At 29.5% G+C, this 14,956-nt stretch overlaps 2 protein-coding genes across 3 annotated transcripts; one reads left to right on the top strand and one right to left on the bottom strand.

Moving 5' to 3' along the window:
* The first annotated feature begins 441 nt into the window (after positions 1 to 441).
* Positions 442 to 2,432, top strand: LOC113850462. Of its 2 annotated transcripts, none has more exons than XM_027481018.1 (3): positions 442 to 683; positions 1,169 to 1,268; positions 2,056 to 2,432. In XM_027481018.1, exons 1-3 carry the CDS (start codon positions 467 to 469, stop codon positions 2,126 to 2,128), a joined length of 390 nt encoding a protein of 129 aa, XP_027336819.1. In that variant the 5' UTR covers positions 442 to 466; the 3' UTR covers positions 2,129 to 2,432. The 2 variants fall into 2 exon arrangements, with proteins under 2 accessions (XP_027336819.1, XP_027336820.1); XM_027481019.1 differs by lacking the exon at positions 2,056 to 2,432 and adding an exon at positions 1,861 to 2,042 and having other exon boundaries at positions 461 to 683.
* Positions 2,433 to 6,504: 4,072 nt separating this feature from the next.
* LOC113851026 (transcription factor MYB26) lies at positions 6,505 to 7,831 on the bottom strand. Its single transcript, XM_027481517.1, has 3 exons — positions 7,699 to 7,831; positions 7,431 to 7,560; positions 6,505 to 7,282 (listed from the first exon to the last, which is right to left on the bottom strand). The coding sequence occupies exons 1-3, from the start codon at positions 7,829 to 7,831 to the stop codon at positions 6,505 to 6,507; spliced, it is 1,041 nt and encodes a 346-aa protein (XP_027337318.1).
* Positions 7,832 to 14,956: the final 7,125 nt, after the last annotated feature.

A 14,956-nucleotide genomic window follows, 5' to 3' on the forward strand; every position in this document is an offset into this window, starting at 1 on the left:
AAAGGACTAAGATGATTTTAAAAAAGTCCATAAAAGTTAAGACTAATTTGTGGGCAAATAATTTATAAAAAATAATTTTTAATTCTTATAAACCGTTTTCAATTTATTTTGATATAGTTTATCAAAAAACTACTTTAATCTTATTTTAATATAAAATTTATAGCATAAATTATTGTTTGAAAAAAACTATTGAATAAACACTTAAATAATTTGTGTATATACAAACACATCTTGCAGTATTAAAAATGATGAATAGTAATAATCTGAAAGGCAAATTTCATTAAATTCTTTTAACTGTAATCAATATCATATTGTTCATGTATTAAAATTTACTATTTCAGCAGAAAAAGTAACGTGTTGGGTCGGGTAGTACCAACCCGAACTTGAATTCGGACCAGGCTTGGATTGTGCATATGGCAATGTTAGGGTTTAGGAATTGCTGCTCTGAGTGTGAGTAAAAGAAACAATGGCGTCGACGAACCTTCTCCGAAGTGGAGCTTCCATCTTCAATCGCCTTTCTAAATCGCTTCTCCAATCCAATAACTCTAACCTCCTTCCTTCGCTCCGTAGGCTCCCCATTCCCGAAAACGACGCCGAATCCCCCAACAAACTCGTTGCCTCTCAGTGCCAATGGTTCCTCTACCCTTGTGGCTTACCCTCGCTACCGTTCTTCTTACCTGACGGTACTCTTACTTTTCCTATCCTAATTTCTCCTTTTTTTAATTGATTATTGAAACATGAAAACATGTGTTATGATCTGCGTTTTATTCAATTCACCAATTACAAATGCTGGGTTTCCTTGTGCAGTTTTCATTTGTTGTGTTTCATTGCTTGAATGCTCGGTTGATGACTAATTGTGATACATGGTTCTCTATTAACAATCATTTTCAGTTACATTCATTCACCATTCTTCAAATGTATTTATCATTCTCTGTTGTTTCGTCTTCTGTATCCCCTTAATTTAATTCTAGTTGAGTAATGTAAATAATGATATATAGGAGGATAAAGTATGTTTATGTTGAAAATAAAGTTTTACCACAAGAGGGGTGCAATTATTAATCTTTATCTCGTACATGCTTTAACACGAGATGGTGTTTTATTCAAATTTTAAGCAATTGACTTCCTCCTACCAATTTTTTAATTAGAATTTATCATTTTTGTTTTGCAGGGGATGTTTCTTCATCAGATGATTCAATGCTCTTATTCCCCAAAAGGACATTCCAACCTAGCCTTATCCGACGAAAGAGGAACCATGGTTTTTTCGCACGGTAAGTCACTCATCTTTCTGGTTAGATGTTATTTTGTTATAAGTAAAAAAATTGGAAAAGTTGACTAGTTAACCCTGGATGTTCCTTTTCTTCTATATATGAGCATCATACTCAGTAAATTTTTAAATTCTTGTGGAGGACGTCACCGTTGTTCAGCATGCTCTATGACTATGTAAAGAGACCTAATTTATGCAGAGGATTTGAAGGAATTAGACTATAAATTAATCTTGACGCATCATACAATTTCATCATACCTTCTATGACTTGGAAATCACCGAGAATATTTGAAAACCTTTTCGATGAATATAAAGTAAAGCCTATACTATGCCTGAATTATATACAGATTGTTTCATTGAATGTGACAATACACTTGAGTGCCATTTTTCCTCTGTTGCCTATGTCTCTAGACTGTGGTTGTTCTGTTTTTGGCATAGATTAGATAAGTTGATAATGTGGGCATCAAGCATGAAAAAAAGTGGATAAATAGGTCACATTTTACACTATTACCAGGCAAAGTGGCATACGAAATGCATGCTTGTAGGCCCAACCCAGGACCATTGCTTCTTTTTCTTAATGGTTTTTATTTTTTCAGAAATGTCAGTGGCCCTTATCGAGTAAATGATTGGCCTGCTTCCTGACCACAGTGACCAGTATGAAATTGTTTGGCATTCTCACTTTGTGACTAATAGGACAGAATTGCTGAAATTTTTGTGTGGTTGATGTGAAAATTTGCATCCTCAACCAGAATGTGCTGTGTAGATGACATGATTTTCTTTTATTTGAGCAGGAAGGCAACCAGAGGTGGCAGAAAAGTAATTGCTCGAAGAATAGCCAAGGGTCGATCAAGGATTACAGCTTAGTATCATTGACATTGGAGCTAAAGATTCAATTTAGTAACTTAGTGCTCTTCATGTTAAGTCCCAGTAATACAGGGTGAACTTGAACATTGTTACCTTTAAGAGCTCCTTTTTTTTGGAGGGGGTGGGGGTGGAGTTGTTCTGAGTACAGTCTACAATGATTAATTTTTCAGACAACTATCGTGTATGGATATGTTAACATTCTGTTTTTTTGTCTGTTTGAAATTGTCGTCAATAGTTGCAATAATTTGTAATTGTGGTATTAGTTTTATGTCGAGTACCGCAGAATAATGTAATTTACCTTGTGTGAAGATACTTGTTGCGTTGTGCTTGTAAAACTTTTATTTCAATTTATCGGCGTATGAGGATTTTATAGATTAAATGAAAATGACGTAGCGAACGAAGTTGATGTGAGACAAATCGCAAGGGAATGTGCATTGTCAAGTGTGATAATTTCACTTGACTAAGTATACAAACTGGCCTTAAGGTTGTGTTTGGTTGCCTGTATTAAGGACAAAGGACATTAAGGAGGGAGAGAATTATGGGAAAAAGTGGGGAGGAAATTTAAATGATGTAGAGCATACTAAAATAAAATGAGAAACCCCCAAACTGAGAAATAGGGAGTAAGGGTCACCTTTCTTTTTCCTTTTGTTTAAAAATATTAAATTTTTTAATTAACAGATATGATATTAAAAAATTTGTTTTAATTTATTTAAAATTTTTGTGATTATTATAAATACTCTTTAATATAAATTATTTTTTAAATTTTTTATTCATCAAGAATAGAAAATTTTTATATTTTTTCCTTTCTTATTTTTACTCATAGTTTTTACTTTATTTCTCATTTTTATTTTTATTTTTTCTATTTTTCCTTGCATCTAAACATGAGTGTTTTTTTTTATCTTGGATAACCCTTCCAAATTTTGTTTTGCACAATTTTTGAAGGCACTTTTTTGTGGAAGGGATTTTTTTTTTGGTTTAATTATATATTTTTTGTACTTGTAGTTTAGATTTATGTGTAATTTTACTTTTAGTTTTTTTTTTTATGTAAATCAAGTATTCAATTTTCAAAATTTAACAAATTTAGTTTTTCATTACTCTTCCTACACTTAAAATATTTTAATTCTTAATTTAACTCAATTATTATAATCAAATCGATTAAAATTCTTCAATCAAAATATCTACCTTTAGTGAGAAGAAAAAAAGACAAGATATATATATTTTTCTTTATCTTCTGGAACATGACTTGACTAACCTAACCTTTGTTGGGAATTAATCCTTAATATACTTTAATTCACGCGAATTTCATTAGGTAGCATAAAGTAATCAGACTAATTAAATAAGAATAGAATTGATGTCAATTTTACCCAATAATAAAAAGTAGATAAAAAATATAAAAAGATTATCATCTTTATAATTCACTTCCATTTGAAGAAAAGGTGCAGGAAAATAAAATGACTCTGAACGTGTCCCATAAGAAAGATAAACGTTCAATGTTCTTGATAATGGAAATTGACTTGAGTCCCCCCACCCCACCCGGCCCAAAAAGAAGAGCAACCCACGAGTCTCTACAGGGAAAGTTAAGGAGCAAACGCAGTGCTGCCTGTCAGTACTCAGTACGAGGACTTTCTTCAACTTTCTGTCTACTTTGTTTTATTAAAAAAGATGAATGATTGAAAGATAATTAAGAGCCAAAGAAAACTACACATATTTAGCAACACAGATAAAATAAAGCAATGTTGTTGACTTTTATGAATGTGCTAGATTTAAATCCTATTGTGTATAGGGAGAACATTGATCTTCTAATTGAAGAAATTCTCCAAAATATCTAAAATAATTGAGCTATGTATATATCTCTTTCTCACATTTCCTTTTATTTCTCTTATTTTTAATGAACATGGAATTTTAATTATCTGCATAAAATAAGATTATGATATCACACCCCCTGATCCAAAAAAGAGCTTATTATTGTGGAGAGGGGCAATGTGGTTCTGAAATAGATTCTTTTCAGAAGGTCCATATCTTATGACATCATCGTAGTTTGACAATGTTCATGAATCATGCTCTCTCTCACATGAACACCTTAGAGAAGCACAGAAAATAACGTGGTTAAAATTGTCTTCTGCTTGGTTAACACATGGAATCTCTAATTAAATCACTTTCTACTATATGATATTGACAGTAATTAAACATTATAGGGGGAATATTTCCTTTCTGGTACACATATAGGGGGGAATATTATAATCAGAATCTCCCGTGAAGAATGAACAATGAATTAATGTAATTATCAGCTGTCATGTAAAGGCTATTGCTTGATCATCACAACAATGTTTTGGTGTCTGCATGCTATGTTTATAACTCTTACAATTAAAGAGTTAAAATATTTCATATATATACTAACTCAATGAATTTTGTCAAAAACTAATGTAATTATCTTTCTGTTAACGTTAAATCAATTGAATGAACGCTAAATTTCAACCTTTATACGAGAGAGGAGAATAGCAACAAATTGGTATTCCATGCAAAAACGAAGCATTGAAACTCGTGCATGTACTCAAATTGCGCACTAAATGTGAATGCTGTGAAAAATCTACTATTAGAGATAAATTTGAGTTATTATTTAAGAAATACTAAGCCGTTTGTCATTCGCACTAATTTCTCGTTAATAAAATCTGCTTTTTTAATGTCTATTTGATAGATAAAATTAATAAATTAAATAATTTTTATTTTATTTTATGATAAGTCTATTTTATAAATTTCCTATGTCTTATTCTCTACTTATCTATTTAGCATGTCTGAGTCGTGTTTGGTATTAACATTGTTAGCTTTGACTTAATTCTTTTCAGGTTTATTTGATAAACAAGATATTTTTTTCAATAGAATCATTTTTTATATTCTATTACATTTTTATGTTTATTTAACCAACAAAAGTTTAATTTTTTACAGATTTGTTATATTTTATTTCTAACATAAATTTTATTTTTTAATCTGAAATAGATAAAATAAAACAACATAACATATTTAATTTATTATTCTAATACATATTAATATAAAATAAGATAAACATATATATATATATATATATATATATATATATATATAGCATATCCTTATCTTATTATATTTTTATTCAACTCGAACAAAGTCTTAAACTAAAAGACTGTTTAATTAAGTTCTATAAAAGATTTTATTTTCCGAGTTTTTTTCCATGAAAAATATATTTTAATTTTCAGAGATATTTTCAAAATTGTGTTCACGTTAACTACTTTTAATTTTAAAAAATTATCTATGGTAAACTTTCATATTTTCTAGAGTATAAGTTACTTTTAATTTACAAAAAAAGTTATATTTATATTTTTATGCTTATTTTATTCTTTTATAAGTACATAATTAGAAGTTTATTCAAACTAAAATTTAATTTATGATGTGAAAAAAGAGAGAAAAATAAAAATAAAGAATAAATAAAAAATAAATGTAAGAGAAAATGAATAAGATTTAAATTTTTTATTAATATATTAGTAATATTAACGAAGATGCCAAAGTCTTTTGGGGCCTTTGCATGCAATGTTTGTAATTCTTAGTAAGTGTATAATTTTACCAATCAACATCGAGGAGTCTTAAACAAGAAAAGTTTATTTTCGATTACAAGATGTATAGTTAAGATTGGTGATGCTCTAAACGGTTCTTATCACACCATAAAGTATTTGCATGATGTCGTCTTAGCTAGGTCACATTTAAGGACACCTTGGCCTCGAGTTGACCATCATGTGTGTACGTCTTTTGTCTTTGTTCGACATCATCATCCGTAATGTCAGAAAGAGAGAGTGAGAGAGAGATGCATTTTGAATTTTTGTGTTTTTTTCTTTAATTTTGAAGAATTCTTTTTATAACAGTATACATTATATTATATATAATATTATATATAATATAAAGAATTTAATTTAAATATATTAATAGTATAATTTTTTTTACACTACTACATAATAGTACATTATCATATTTATAGCAGAGTGAAATTTTTACACTTACAGTGCACCAACGTTAAACTCTAATATAATTAAATTAATATTCAAATAACAAAATTGGATTCATACATGAGTTTAAGTGATAAACATGTGACAATGTGAAAGAACCTAGACATATTTATGGAACTTTAGCAAGCATATCATTTAATGGAAACTGCGCCTGAACTTGGCATGGTTCAGGTTTTCCAACAGGAGATGATCTACATTCTTGTGCAAAAGTTCAAGAAATAATTAAATGCATAGAAATAATTGACCTAATTGACCATGATAGAGATCCCCCAACTCCACCCCAATTATTAAATTAAATATACTATAAATAGATAAAATCAAATTTCAATCAATATATGCCAATGCTCAAGTCTCCCATCCTGAAGGAATAATAGGGTTTGTCACTATTTGACTGCTTGATACTGATGACGAGGTTGTTGAAGATGGCAACGATGACATGAGGGCATCGATGTACTCCAATTGATTTGCTACCACAGTTAGATCTTGTTGATTACTTTGAAATTTTGCTGAAGCCTCATGTTGATCCTGGGAGGTAGATGAGTATGGGATGCTACAAACATAATCCTCAATGCTCTCACTCACTTTTGGCGCAATGGTTTCTACTAAGTGACATTCATATTGCTGCAATGCAGTTGGGTTGATGAATTTGTCAACAACATAATGTGGGGTGCTATCACTTTTAGAAATTTGATTTTCTTGATTTGGATTAAGATGTAGAGCTACACAACCCAATGACCATGTATCATCATAAGAGGAAGGATTGGAAAGTGGTGGTAATGTTTCTGGTATTGGATTCTGAATGTGAAGGAAATTGGCATTATAATTGTTAATGTCTAACTTAATATCATTATTGTGATCAAAACCTTGTAGGATTGGAGATGGGGAGGGAAGATAGAGTTGGTCTGCAGGGTGATGATGAAAGTTTAGGATCATATTAGGGTTTGCAGTTAAAGGGAAGAAACTTTCCATAGAAGCAATATTGTAGGGGCTGTGAATATCAGAAAATGTGGCTAAAGGAGGAACAGCATCATGAGAGAGGAGTTTCTTCTTTATGCTTGAATTCCAAAAGTTTTTCACCTCATTATCTGTTCTTCCAGGTAGGTGCTTAGCTATCTGCGCCCACCTGTACCCAAAAAGTTTACTATTGTTGAGAAAAAGTAAATAATGCAACCTTTTGATAATAATGTTGGTGATGATGCACATGAAAAGAACAGTGTGGAAAAAGAAAAAAGGGTGTAAACAAAGAAGCATGTGGCTACCGATGCTTATACCTGTTGCCTAAAATGCTATGAAGTTCGATAATCAGGGCTGCTTCTTGAGGAGAGAAACTTCCACGTTTTAAATCAGGTCTTAGATAATTTATCCATCTTAATCTACAACTCTTTCCACATCTCTGCAGGCCTAGCACACCATGAATGAACATATGATAAGAAACTCACAAATATTTCAAGAAACTATATATATAAAGATAATGAGAACTAAACTTTGAAGTAAAAGGGCTTTGAAATAATGTGATAGAGTTGTTAATTATATATATACCTGCAAGCTTAGGGACAGAACTCCAACAACCATGTCCATAAGTTGTGATGTAGTTGATGAGCTTTTCATCTTCTTCAGGTGACCATAGTCCTCTTTTGACCTTCTGCTTGTTGCAGCAAGAGTGATGTCCCATGTTTTTCTTTCTTTTTCTCCCTATCTCAGTTTCAACTCTCAAAGTACTACTAACACATACATCAAATGGACACCAATGTCAGGTTTGGTATCATTAAAGAAAATGTGAAAGGGAGGACAAAGGATGCTCTAGTGATCTCTAGCTTTAGCACAAACTTACAAGAGGTTGCATTGAATTATGAAAAGAATGGCGTGAACAGAATTAGCAGAGAAATGGATGGTATGATGCAGAAGCAGAAGTGAATGTACACCGAGGTGGTGAATTTAATGTGGAAGCTGTACCATGGTGGCCCAGTTAAGTATGGTTTGTGGGAAAGAGCTAAAGGCTGCATTGTCACCCTGTGAGAGTTGTAGGACTTATAAAGGATCCTTCATTTTGCCCATTGGGCTAATGGGTTGTACACGTGTCACACATGCAGGTGGTGGGACCCTATGTGTTGGCAGGTCCCACCTTGGACATATATGTGCAGATGAACAAAGTTTCCAACAAGTCAGTGAATTAAACTTTATATTTGTAATTTGCTCATTGTTTACCTTGCCAGTTTTGTCCTTTTGAGAATGGTAATAATTTGAAAAAGGTATGTGAATTGATCGGCTGAGATTGTTTTTGGAAGGGTAAATGATTGGAAAATGTTTGGGGTATCTACCCCTAGATATAAAAATAAAAAATAAGATTATGTGATATAAAAAAAAGATAAAAAAATAAATGATTAAATAAGTAATGATACTTTTAACTGATTATGAATCAAAGTTGTAAATAATTTGATATAGATGACCTTTTCAACTATTGTACTGCATCAAATTAAAAGTATTATAAAGCTAGTTTTTCTTTGTGAAAAATCAGTATTATTATTAAATTATTAAATAGTTGACATAATACTTAATATTATATGTTAAATGAAAAACAAGTAATATTTCCTTCACTTTTTAGCCTTAATTATACAAAAACCTTATCCAATTAATATTGTTTAACGACGTCTTTGCTTCTGTGTCACTTTACTTTAAATGCACGTTTTTTTTTTAATGCTAAAAAACGTTTCATACAATTCAAATGTGCATTTATGCATATTATGTAATGAATATTGACGTATATGCTAAAGGATTATCACTGATAGAGACAACAATTAATAAAATTTGAATAGAGTATTATAGTATTTATATATATATATATATATATATATATATATATATATATACTTTAATTTAAAAAAAAACACTCATATCTATCTTCATATTTGCATGAGTAATACTAATTGAAAATATATTGCAGAACAAAATTTACCTTGCCATGTAAAAAAAATTAATGGCTCTATGTGATAATGGTTAAAGAAATAAAAGGGAAAAACAAGATAAAAAGAAAAAACCTTATTTTTACCTTATGTCTAAATGAATATTATCTGAGAACTTTGAGAAACGACTCTTAATTTCGAGACATGTCAAAAAAAGATGACACTTGAAATGGTTTTGTTTTCTAATATAATGGCTCAGTGCAGAAAAACAACGTGGTTGACTCTGTATTAGGTGAATATATGCTTTTGTAATGATGTTTCGTTGAGAAGTGACATGATAATGCACAAACGTTCAAAATTTATTATGGTAAAACATCTTGAATCATATTCCATCAGAAGAAAACATTGAACTATGAATGTCTGCTCAACTGAAAATAATTGCATAAATATACTGATTTGAAATTGGGAACATTGGGTTTACTTCTTAATAAAGTTAAACAGCATTAAACACATTTCATCATTGAGTACATTAGATTTATTTATACAAGCTTTTCTCGTTGCAAGAAATATTCTGCAGCTATTGTTTGATTGGTGTCTCTCGTTGTTCAATTTTGACTTCGTTTTTCTTTAGCTTCTTCCGGTCTCTTGTCCAATCATAATCATTTTAATAAAAGAAAATGCAGGATTAAGTTTAAATTCATACTGGAAATGTTTTATATATAATGAAAATGGATAAATTTTTGTGCTGTTTTTTAAATTTTGAGAAACAGCTTTTAATATTGCATGGGTGTATAAATTAATAATTTTTGTTGATACAGTTATTTATGATTGGATAACGATATAAAAAATTATATTGTTAATATATTTTAATTATAAATTAGTATTACTTAAAGTAGATAATTAATTTTTAAAATAATTATTTTATTCTTAATCTCTCTAGAGTTTGTTCACATTTTAGTCTCTCAAGTCTTTTTCTACTTAATTAAAACACATTTTAAGTAAAATTATAAATATTTTTTTAAAAGAAAAAATTAATATAAAAATAATAAATATTTTCTTAAAAGTTAAAAACAACTTATACTTCTATATTTTTTTATAAAATTTAATATTTAATTTTTATAATAAGTTATTTCTATCTTATAAAAAAATTATTATTTTTTATATTAATTTTTTCTTTGATAAGAATTTCTTTACAAATTGATTTACATAAGACTTAAGTCTTTCTATTTTTAAAATTATTTAAATTTGATTTCCTATTAATTTTTTATGTTTGAAATTCTCATTTTTGTACTTTCTTACCTAATTTTTGGGAGTTTGTAATAGAATTAGAATATAAATTAATTTTAAAGTCTGAGAAGAAAAAAAGATATTAAAATATTGATAAAATTTAAAGAATTTTATACAATACAAGTTTAGAATTTTAAGAGAGAATTTTTCAATTTTTTAATATTTTGGTTGAAGATAATTTAATTTATAAAAATAATAAGAATGTAAGAATTTAAGGTAGAAAAAAATAATGAAAGATTATTAAATTTTCAAAAATTAAAAAATTAAAAAAATTGAAGGATTAAACTTACACATAATGTGAACTAAAAGGACAAAAATGCAAGTATATCTTTTGAAAATGATCAAAGTACATAATTCATTCTAATTATTCAGGCAAAGGAGGAAAATAAAATTCGAGTAAAAGCTAATTGGAAATTAAAAAAAATAGCAGAATAAGAGTGAGGAGAATTCCAATTAGACTTGGCTAAAAACAATGAAAATCTGAAATAGGAATAGGCAATGGCATTGGTAGGCTAACGGGGACAAGAAGAAGAATCTAATAGGCAGTACAATATCTCATTATGATAAGACGGAAAGCAAAGTGAGAAAAGTATGCTTTTGAATCCTGTTCAGGGATTCCATCTATCATATTGCTAAGCATAACTGGGTCATCTAATCATTGTCATTCAATTATCTCATTTCTCAATTCTCAATTCTCATTTTTCAATTCATGCATCCCAGTTTTTGTTTCTTCTCTAATTTGTGTTTTCTGGGTTACCAAATCCCAGTGTAAGTCTTGCACCTTACTGTTTATACTTATTATTGTTGAATACCTTTGCCATAACATGGGTGATAATAATACAAGGCACTGGACTGTTATAAAGTTAGGCAACAAATTCTTTTTTCTCAAACTAACCCAGTTTTTAAACAATATTCATGCATTTATATAACCTGATTTTGATTAAAAGTGATGGTTCTCCTAATCAATTATCCTAAACTTTATCTTTTTAAAAAAAATATATATACTTTTCAAAAAAAAAAAACTAAATCAAACGAACCCATTATTAATCTAGTTGATTTGATTCAAGTTTGACCAAAATAAAAATCATATATATAAACCAATCTGAACTAATCTATTTTGATTAATTCATATTTTTTTCTCCCCTAAAATTAAATTAAACTAAGCCAACCAATGGATTTTACAACCTTTGTGGAAGTTTATTTTGCAGTAAAGTTTTTCATATAGGACAACATATCTGCATCCATGTAGGTTAACAAAAGCATTTGTGCAAATCAACCGGCTTAAATCTTAAATAGGTGGTATAATTTTGTAAAATATTAAAATAAAAATTTTAATGCAATAATATTAAAATTATTATTGTTTTCATAAATAAACTTAATTATTATGTCTATTTTTTAAATAATATTAAATTTCATTTTAAGTAAATTCTTAATAATAAATATGTTAATAATAGGCTAGACGTACATTATGAGACACAGCACTTGATATTCGGACTCGAATTTAGTGAAGTTAAAAATAATGTCGTTATTGTAGTGCAACATAAAATATCGATGCTTTATGATTTGTAATATTAAAATTGATTGAAATAAAATATCTTTAAGTATTACATTGTTCATGTATTGAAAAAAGTTGATCTCTAAAATTTTTTATTTTAAATTGCATTGATTAAAAATACTTTAAGTTTGTACTTTTATTTATTGTGAGACGTTTAGATATTTACTTTAAAAATAAGTCTATCAGAATTGTAACTGTAAAAAGAAAATTATATAAATTTTTTATATAGTATTTTTTTAGTTGTCCCTACAAAATGGTGGTTATTTTTTTAATTTTAGATTTTTTACCTTCATTATTTTATCATGATTGTGTCGTTTTATTTTTTCTATTTAAAAAAAAAGTCCTCAAAACCGTACATATTCACATTTCTATTGATCACCTAATCTTTGGATATATGTTTGTGTGGATACTATTGTTTTACTCACTACTCTAATTACCATCATTTGGTGTCGTGCTCCTGCGCTGTTTTTCATTATTTTGAATGCACACTTTAGAGAAAGTTGATCGAATTCGTTAATGCCAAAGTATGAAAAAGAAACTAATCTTTTTGATCTTTCATCAGTAGAAAGAATAAATGTATTGGCATTAGAATCATTCTTAATTAAAACATGTGTCTAGTAAAATGAGATAAGAGGAAGTGGTCTTGGGGTAAAGGAGGGTGCCAAGCATCTAGGAGTACTACTGTAATGTGTTGCTTCTGAGAGAAAAAAGTGTGGGCTTAGAATGCTTATGTTAGAAGAAACAGCTAGTCCAAAACAAGATTCGTAATTAATTGTTGCACATGCAACATTTAATACAACAAAGCTCTTTTTCTTTATTTGTTGAGCCATCAAGGGACTATAGTTTTTGTGAGTTTTGTTTTTTCCAAGCATATGGAGAAATCATATCAAGTACATGCAAGAATGCTATGTGATTCTTTGTCCTGTCCTGATCCACATTAGTTTTGGTATGGGTCATTTTCAGTCAAATAAAACTTGTTTCCTCCTCTTCTTTTTCTTCTCTATTTTTTCCTCTCTTGACTTGAGAGGGTGGAGAATTTTTCCCAATATAAGGAAAGAAATATCAACATGCATTGTCCCTTGAGATACAACGAAGACCCAAAACAGGAAAATAAGGTAGCTTCTGGCTTACCTAAACATATCTTCAAGTCACATATGATACCTTGGTAAATAACTAGAGGATATATATAGATTTAAATATTTTAGTTAGCAGAATTACTATAATTATTCTTAAACTTTAGTGTATATATTTTAACATTGAACTTTATATAAATCACTACATATATGATATTTTTCATTGGATAGCTGAGTAGTCATAAGATTTATATTTTATAGTAGTGAACTTCATATAAATCACTACATATATGACATGGAACTTCAACATACTATTGTTTCACATATGAACACTTGCTTTGCTTACACACATGCATGCACAACAGGATGGGAACAAGACTATGGTAAACAAGGTTTCCCATTGTCATTCACACTTTTCCATTAAATATGAAAGGAGAAAATGAACAAGAATATATTTCAACTTTTCATGATACCAATAAAGAATTGGTATACTGATATACGTAACTTGAGGGGCATATTGGCCATAAAAGTATTGGTGGTGCAAATAATGTAAAGGAAATGAAAAAAGAGGTAATATTCTTTGTAAGGCAAAGAAACAAAACCAGAATTGCCCCACAGAGAAAGGGATATCCAAGAAAGTAGCACTCCTATAGTCCTATAAGACCCCACTTCATCTTCCTTCTATTCATGGCAACACCCCACGAAAGGAAGTTTGCATACTTACTCCAAATTAAAGAAAGCTTCTCACACATAAGAAGAAACCCTTCAAAAAAAATTACAACTTTTGGTGTCTTCCTGATTTCTTGCCATTGTTAGCGCATATTCTCACGTGGGAAACCTGTGAACCCAATAGCAACCTCACGTAGGCCATGCAGTAGACACAAGTCAAACTTTAACGCATTGGAGATACTGTCTTTAAAGCCTTACCAGTTTTTGTCCATAGCACTGAAATTGACCTGTGAACTATTTCACCGTTTGGTCTATTTTGAACTGAAAAATATTTTATTAGTGTTATTTGTGTCCATCAACCTTCTTTCTTTGATGTTCAACTGTTAAATGACGCACATATACTTTGAAGTATTGGTGACCGTGATAACTGTGGTCCTTTTAGAGCATGAATGGCTGGACCAAATGGGCCATAGTGGCTGTTGCATCATTACATATTATCATTTCATCATGGACCACAAGATTTTTCCAATTAATTATTCTCTGTTGCTTAAGCGGAGATAAGAACTTGTCTAATAAAGCTTAGTCATTCTAACCTTGCATGATTTGATGTTTTTTGTAATGTTTCTCATTATATTGACATTCTTTTTGAGTCATTAATTGTATCGATATTTGATAGTTTTTAGTTACTATATACTACATGCAGTTTTTGGGTTGAATCTTGAAAATTTCCAATAAAATTTGGGCTGATGGGCCTGAGAAATTGAGCCATTTAAGCAGCAAAACAAATAAGAAAAAGGTTGGAAAGAAATAAAAGGAATTATTCGTTATAGATTAAAGTGAAGATATTAATGGTTGAGAACTCGAGATTAACAATTTTAATATGTTGTACAGTATGAGCTGGAACCAAAACTTGCTGTTGATCTTGATTATTTAATATTTATGTAGAGTTGAAAAGTTGTGGCAGGAGATTCAATATTGCTGATCTACCCCAAAAGTAAAGGTCCAAAGCATGGCGGAAATAAGAATGAAACTATAAATCTAATTTTTATTGAATGAGAGAATTGGTGAATTCTTAAATCAATAGCATGAATTGATACTCAAATACTTTATTAATTGGAGATGAAGGGAATGACTAGTGTGGTTGAATTCTAAGAGCGCTATTTTCTGATATTGAACAGTACAACATATTTAAACTCGTTATTATTATTATTTTAAAAAAATGATACCCAACAGTTCAAGGTAACTTCTGTTTAACCCAAGCAACTATACTCTAATACCATTTTCTGCCAACTGTTTTTGGTTTCATGGTTTCT

This window comes from Abrus precatorius, unplaced genomic scaffold (assembly GCF_003935025.1).
Source record: "Abrus precatorius isolate BTA unplaced genomic scaffold, Abrus_2018 Scaffold9, whole genome shotgun sequence".
Taxonomy (NCBI): Eukaryota; Viridiplantae; Streptophyta; class Magnoliopsida; order Fabales; family Fabaceae; genus Abrus; species Abrus precatorius.